The sequence below is a fragment of the Sphaeroforma arctica genome (genome assembly GCF_001186125.1).
Source record: "Sphaeroforma arctica JP610 unplaced genomic scaffold supercont1.1399, whole genome shotgun sequence".
Lineage (NCBI taxonomy): Eukaryota > Ichthyosporea > Ichthyophonida > Sphaeroforma > Sphaeroforma arctica.
Genome location: NW_014039159.1, coordinates 4,167 through 11,878, shown reverse-complemented (window position 1 = coordinate 11,878; position 7,712 = coordinate 4,167). Strand labels below are relative to the sequence as shown.

The following is a 7,712-nucleotide window of genomic DNA, read 5'->3' as shown; positions in this document are numbered from 1 at the left end:
GTTTTGATCATACGGAAATGCCTCGTGAAATTGGTCCCGACAATCTGATTGTTGCGGATCTTCCCTACAAATATCATTGCATGTCAGATGAGAATGGACTATTACGAACATTTATAGTACTCGATGATTATTTTATACTTCTATTTCTGATACCAGTTCAACCACAGACTACAGCTTGGCTACAGTTTCCTGCATAGCCCAGAATGTTATCCTATATATTTTTATTATCTTATATATGCGGCTGAGATATGCACGCTTACACTTCGTTCGCTCTACCGCCTGTTGCCCGCCTTTCCCCATGCGCACACCCATGCGCGTGGCAAACAGACTTGCACTTTAAGCCCATTCTTAACACACAGCCCCACTTCGCAATCGCAATGGGTATACATGGCATGGATTAATCTGGCAGTATATACACATCTGAAACGCGTTGTATGCGGCATGCTCAGTGTGCGCAAAGACAGACCCAGCCACTTTCGATGCAGCGACTCAACCCAGAAGATAGCTCGCTCACACGCTGCCAGAAACGGCAGCCGGTGGATACGCCAAGTCTAAATAAGCCCATTACATTGCAGTACACTGTGGCCTTCGGCAAACGCCCATAACACTTTCGGCTACGTGTGCGTGATTCAAGGCGAGCTGTATGGCACTGACAGCACTCGAGAGAGAACTCGAAAGCGCGAGGCGGTCTGAGGGGTTGGTACCGTGAGTTGTACGACAAGCCAGTAGCTTGATAGGGACATGTATACCATACGCTTCATGCCCTTGTGCTTGCACTCACGGTATGCTAATCGTATCAGGCTCTCGCATGACAATGAGAACGCCACCGCAGCTCGATTCCCACACAAACATACAGCCACGACGGTTTCCTGATATTTCTGCGATATTATCATAGCGTTCGTGGTAGGCTATGCCCATGCTGAGTAGAGGCCATTACGGAGTTTGCAATTGGCGGTCTGTGGTTGCTATGGCTTTGATGTGCACCTTCTGCACGTCACCGTCAATGTGCCACACGGTGCTGAAGTGACTCCAATATCACCTGTACGCCAGCCACACACTCAAGTACGCATCTAATCCTTAAGATTGTACCCATTGCAGGTATGATAGTATCCGTTAGATATGTTACCCTCCCTCGTCGGTATATGTTATACGATCTTTACCCGTGCCAGTACTCTCCGACGCCCATCCACCCCTCAACGAGTGTGCGTCGTCCACGCCTGGCCATTTCAGCTGCGGGCTTTAGGCCTCTTGTTTTTTGGGCTTCTTGCCCGTGAGCTTGCCCATGATACCCTTGAGCTTAGATGCGCTGATAGCCTTGCTCATGCCCTTCTTCTTGGGCTTCTCGTCGCCGCCCTCCCAGTCGTACACGTCCTCCGATGGCACGTTGTTGCCCACCGCTGTCTGTACGATGGATGGCTTCATCTCATTGCCCTTTGCCACGTTCTTATCCACAGGCTCCGTCTCCTTCCCGTCGTCTGTGGCACTGGCTATGACCTTGGACGTGGGCCTTGACTGTGGTCGCGAGGGCGGCTTATCCTCCACAGTCATGCTCTCCTGTGACTTCATGACATCTGCGCGGGTGTCGGGCGTAGAGTGTTCTGGCAGAGGTGCTTCCTCATACTCGCTGTCGCCGTTGTCCTCCTCAGCGGTGGCGTACATGCTAATCCCCGATATAATGCTGTCGTTGTTGCTGACACACGAGTTGGTGCTGCTGCGCTTGTTGCCCAGGCGTGCGTTGGTATCGTGCCACTCCTCGTCCCCTTCGCTATGATCGCTCAGCCCCACCACAGCCCCAGTCTCCGTCGTGTCTGGGCTGATACTTCTGGGTGACTTTGTGTGGGTTGCCTCTGGGCTTTGCAGTCCAGTCCCCACGCCGTTGGCCTTACCCGCAGCCGCGTCTGCGTCACCCACGGTGTCACTGCCCTCTGCCGCAGCAACGGGAATAGGGCCGTCCAAGTCCTGGGGTGGGGTGGACTCAGTTGCACCCGTTGCGTTGGCTTGCTCTACATCGTCAGTGACTTCGCCCATCGCTTCACTTCGCTCATTGGTAAGTGTGATGGACGGTACAGGCTGCAACACATCCGCCTCCGCCGCACGCTGCTCCGTACCCAGCTTCGTGTCTTGTTCGCTTACGTCTACCTCCTTAGACACACCTACATCCTTACTCTGCTCCTCTGCTACTATAATAGCCGCCGCCGCCGCAGCAGCAGCCGCTACCGCCGCCGCAGCAGCCGCAGTCTCCTTGGCATCCTCGTCTTCCTCCTCGGCATCTACAGCATGCTCGGTCCCGGTATCGACCTCCTTCATACCGGGATCCATGTCTCCGTCTCCTTCTGCAAACACCTGTTCCGTGCCCTGCATGCCCTCAGCGGCGGCGGTGAGGTCGTCTGCCGCTCTCTCTTCGATCTGCGGCACACTCCAGCCGTCGTGGGGTGCGCTGACACTGTCCATGGTTTCCTGCACAGCCTTGTGGTCGTCCTGTACAGGCGTGGGTGTCTCTAGTGCACCTGCCCTGTCCTTTTCGGACTGGTCGTCGAGTGCTACCGTCTCGTCTGCCCCGTCCATGGCCTGTCCTGGTTCATGAGTCTCGCCTGCGTGTGTTTCGTTAGGGTTTTCTTCACTGTCCTCCCTTGAACCATGCGATGCTCTGTGTGCTGCTGCGTGTGCTGGGCCTGCCGAGGGGCGTGCCGGGGGTGCACCTGAGTCAACCACTTCACTAGCCTCAGCCTCAGCCTCCTTCTCCTCCGCCTTGGCAAGCTCGGCATCAATGGCCTTGGCTTCGTCCTGCACCTCGTCCTGCCTTTTGGGCTCAATATCCTGTGTGTGCGGATGCTCGATGGGCGGGGCAGCCGGCCTTGGGGGAGGCGCACCGTTGGGCCCAGGGGTGCGTTCTACAGGTGCAGTCTCACTTGGTGCAGCCACAATGGGAGCAGGGGGTCGAGGAGGGGGTGCGGCTGAGCATGATAGAGTGGAGGATGGGTGTGAGCAGGGCTCGATACAGATGTTTGACATTATATAGCTACTGGAAGGTGTAGTGGTGGTATACTGATACAGATGTTTGAACAGATGTTGACCAGATGTTAGACATTATATAGTTACTGGAAGGTGTAGTGGTGATATACTGATACAGATGTTTGACATTATATAGCTACTGGAAGATGTAGAGGTGGTATACTGATACAGATGTTTGACATTATATAGCTACTGTAAGGTGTAGTGGTGGTATACTGATACAGATGTTTGACATTATATAGCTACTGGAAATATAGCTACTGGAAGGTGTAGTGGTGGTATACTGATACAGATGTTTGACATTATATAGCTACTGGAAGGTGTAGTGGTGGTATACTGATACAGATGTTTGACATTATATAGCCACTGGAAGGTGTAGTGGAGATATATTTTATGAGAGAAACGTGCCAGAGAGGTGTGAGTGGCCGGGTGTGACCCGACAGCGTAGGATAAGCGAGGGGCAGCACAAGGGAGTGCACAGGACAGCAGCAAACAATCGAAGCACTCGACACACACACAAGGAGCCATGGAGTCAAATACACCAAAGGACTTGTGATGCACAATCCACGCTAGGACAGAGACCGCTGCTACATATGAGCCACGTGCATAGGATGAGCTGTGGTTAGTTTATGCACAGGCACACGTTGTGGGGCAAAGCTGGGTACGCACGCAGCAGATTCCCACAGGCGTATTAATTGGCCCGAACTATATCATGCTCTATGCACACACATATATTTATATACATATATACATAAAATCTTGCACTCATGCATTCATACATGTGTGAATATATGAATGTATGTATATATGTATGTATGTATGTATGTATGTGAATACTACTCTTACCCCTCTCAGGCTGCCCGGTAGCTTGAGCAGTGTCTTCCTTCTGCTCCACTTTGTCTTCGTCCGTTTTCTTTGCTTCGTCCTCTTCTGATGATAAATTTGGGAATGTGGTCAATCGGGACTCAGTCATCAGCAACAGCCAGACGAAGAGTGTACGAAACCAAACTATGCACCAACTTCACAGCAATATACGGTACAATAAGCAACAGACCACAGATGTGGACAATAAGCAACAGACCACAGACGCATGCCCATGAATGCCAGCAAAAACAACACAACCTTTCGCATGCAGATTTCGGGTCGTCCTACAGACACATACAAACCTCGTGCTGCAGCCACCGACGACCCAACCACAACCACAGCAGCAGCCGCAGGCATTATGGGAGGAGGTGCAGATTTGGTCTTTGGCCCCGGGGATGTACCTCGTTGCTTAGCAACGCCTGTGCTTGCGGGAAGGTCCTTTGTCGGCTGTACTGGCGCTGCGCCGAGGGCGGTTAAGCCCGCAGCACCCGCACTAGGCATGAATGGGGGTGGCACAAATGGGGTGGCTGGCTTGTTCGAGGAGCTACGACTGTGAAGAAAACGGAAGGTGAATAGTAATGAGGATATGCATGTGAAAGATAGGCATGTAATAGCTAGACGAATTGCATATGTTCACCACACCTTCATTGAGGGGTGCGGCTGAGAACATGTGTTAAGTAGAAACTATAATACACAAACAGATGCTCACGCGAATATAGGTAGATTTGCAATTATGTCTGTATTGGTAAATATATACATGGAAACAAATTTCGAGAGACGCGCGTAGATACTTGATTTGATGTAACTATCATTAGAGTAGGTATATATGATATATATATATATAAACATAGCTCTCGAATATTTGAGCACTTATGCATGCATGAATTTGCATACATATTTCTCAGATTGATATGCCGAAAGGAATTCCATATGTACGTGTCCGTTGGGGTCTATACAGATATGCGCCTACTAAATATGAATGATGGGATACTCTGTATCACACCTATGACACTACTCAGCCACTTTGCAATAATGATAAAAAAAGCATACCATTCTGCTCAGCAGCAGAACCCCCTGAAAACTCTATAGAATGCACCCACATACACACTCCCACAGACCCACGCAAACACACTACCACACTATTGGCATGCTGGAAGCACGAAATACGATGCGCCTAGTACGTGTGTACACTGCCCCTGTAGGTACACATGTGCATCTATGTGCACATCCGCAATTTCGAGAACGAGAGTCTATGTAAAAGCGTATGTGTGTACACACATGCATTTTCAAACACATCCATCCATATTCACGCGTGTGTACACATATGCATTTTTCAAACACATCTATCCATAGTCACGTGTGTTGTGTGTCTATCCATATTCACGTGTGTGTGTGTGTGTGTGTGTGTGTATGCGTCCCTACCTGGGCGATGGGCCCGTGGAGGTGCGGCTGATGGTGGACGCATTTCTACTGAGTGGCTGCGGCTTCTGTTGGCCTGGGAAGAAGGGCGGCGGAGCGAATATCGACTGTGGGGTGATCGAACGTCCCCTGGACTGACTCCTCTGGAGTGTATCGGTCCCGGTATTCCCTGTGGGGTTCATAGCGGGATGGGTGTCCGTGCCCTTTGGGCCTCCAGGCAAGTACGGTGGGGGTGTGAATGTCTGCGCTGGCGTGAGTTTGCGTGACATGCGCCTGATAGGCACTGCCGCAGCACCCACCAGACCGGCGAGTTGAGTCAGCACCAGCTCGGCAGCGTCCGATGCATTGTCTGCATTTTCATTGGACGAGGCTTCCTTCGCGTCAATCGCGGTGTTCTCATTGGATGACGTGGGCTCATCCTCCTTCTCCTTCGCCTCTACATCACCGTCAGCCGCTTCAGGCGACTGGTAGTCGCTGGAGGTGTCTGCTGCCCTGTCTCCTTGCCCAGGCCCAGGCACAGGCACCTGCGCCACCACCTGGCCATTGGCCTGTCCTGCCTCAGTGGTCGTAGTACACACAGGCTCTTCCTCACCCACTCGCGCAGTCGCATCGGTTGGCTGAGTTTGTATGTCCGCCCCATCCTTCTGTGTGTCGTCCTGAGTGTTGGTAAACGCGTGTGCGGCGTCTATCACCACCTGCTTCACGACTTCCAGGCCCCCACCCACTGGCATGACCATATCAGAGATCTGACTCATGGCATCTGCCAGAGGCGACGGCGAGTTGGAGTCTTTGCTGTCACCAAACGATGCCAGAGACAATGGAGCCCCTCCGATGGGTGCACCACCAGCACCCACCAGCACACTATCGTCCTGTGGTAAAGGGGAGGGAGAGGAGGGTGTTACTGGATATATATATATATATATATTGATTCTAGAATATTGATAAACTGGGATACTCGCGGCCACAACAATTCCAACACACTATAAAACACACACAAACACCTCAATCGACCAAGAACACGAGATACGTCACAATTCGTCGCAATTGCCATAGGCACAGACAATTCAGGGATACGATGTGATCGGCGGCGTCAGTCACATGCACATGATTACTATACACGTTGAAAGCACACATCAACCATAACCACCGCTCCGTCAATGTGAGCAGGCGCATAGTAATGTGAAGCGTATAGCCGATAGCCCCAACAGCCCTCAATTGAAACTAAAGGGCCAAGGGGCACTCGCATGCATATGGTTGATGGATATAAATATAATACAGAAGTGCACATGGTTAATGGATCTAGATATGATACAGAAGTGCTTACCTGGTTGTCCTTATCATCGCTCGACTGCGTTGCACTTCCTGTTATACCTTGCATACCGTCCTGCAGATAAACGGGTGTGTATATGATAAACGGATGAGTATATGATAAACGGGTGTGTATATGATAAACGGGTGTGTATATGATAAACGGGTGTGTATATGATAAACGGGTGTGTATATGATAAACGGGTGTGTATATGAGCAGTGATCGTGACGTCGGGATGGCTGTGAAAGAGGCCTAGTAATAAGCAATACACACAAGCAACGCTTTAGACGAACACCTCTCTCCTTCAATGGCATGAGACAAAAAGTGTATAACACAGGAGAAACATATGATACCACATCCAAGATGTTATAGCTATACACATGCACATGGTACATCACAGGAGAAGCAAATGGGACACATGTTGATACTACTACGCACATCCACATAGTATTACCCAAAAGAAACATGAGACCACATCCAAGATGTTACAGCTATACACATGCACATGGTACATCACAGGAGAAGCAAATGGAACACATGTTAATACTACTATGCACATCCACATAGCACTACAGAGAAACATATGAGACCACCCCAGTGACTACTACACAAATGAGACCATATCAAGCTACTATTGCTATGCCCATCCACATAGTACATCCACATCAAGTGCTGTACATACCCTTGGCGGTGCCCTTTTGAACCGATTGGCATTTACTTCCTCATCCGTAGTCTCATGCCCTTGAATGGGACTGCGCATTTTAAGATCACGCAGCGGTTTCTCCGGTGAGGCGAGCGCTGAGCCCTGGTTGCTTGTGGATAGCTTCACCACAATGTCCTACAGTATAAGTAGCGGCGGGTGGGTATGTTAGGTGTGGTGGGCTGTATTATCGTATATCTCATTGCAGTCGTTGGCAGTAGTGGGGTGTGTGAATATGGTTACACGCACTGATTCAAGGGTGTATACATGCAGAATAAAACGTGACATACAGCTTCAAGTGAGTGGAGATTTTAGGCATACTTTTCATAGAAAAATCCTAAACCCACACACACACATATATATATATATATATAATCATATATCTGTATGTGTGTATTTTATGTATAT

The 7,712-nt window shown here is 50.2% G+C and overlaps 1 protein-coding gene across 1 annotated transcript; it reads right to left on the bottom strand.

Annotated features, from left to right (window-relative positions):
* Positions 1-205: 205 nt before the first annotated feature.
* Positions 206-7,444, bottom strand: SARC_10811 (hypothetical protein). The gene is made up of 6 exons (XM_014295132.1): positions 7,287-7,444; positions 6,620-6,679; positions 5,299-6,164; positions 4,179-4,426; positions 3,859-3,942; positions 206-2,954 (listed from the first exon to the last, which is right to left on the bottom strand). Exons 1-6 carry the CDS (start codon positions 7,362-7,364, stop codon positions 1,240-1,242), a joined length of 3,051 nt encoding a protein of 1,016 aa, XP_014150607.1. The 5' UTR covers positions 7,365-7,444; the 3' UTR covers positions 206-1,239.
* Between the last annotated feature and the right edge of the window lie 268 nt (positions 7,445-7,712).

Bases quoted from the DNA above. Each gene is read 5' to 3' on its own strand.
- SARC_10811 (XM_014295132.1), bottom strand. From the start codon at position 7,364: ATGCGCAGTCCCATTCAAGGGCATGAGACTACGGATGAGGAAGTAAAT. The intron at 6,165-6,619 runs GTAAGCACTTCT...CCTTTACCACAG, and splicing joins GCGATGATAAGGACAACCAG to GACGATAGTGTGCTGGTGGG. The intron at 2,955-3,858 runs GTAAGAGTAGTA...TATCATGCTCAG, and splicing joins TACCGGGCAGCCTGAGAGGG to CCGCACCCCCTCCTCGACCC.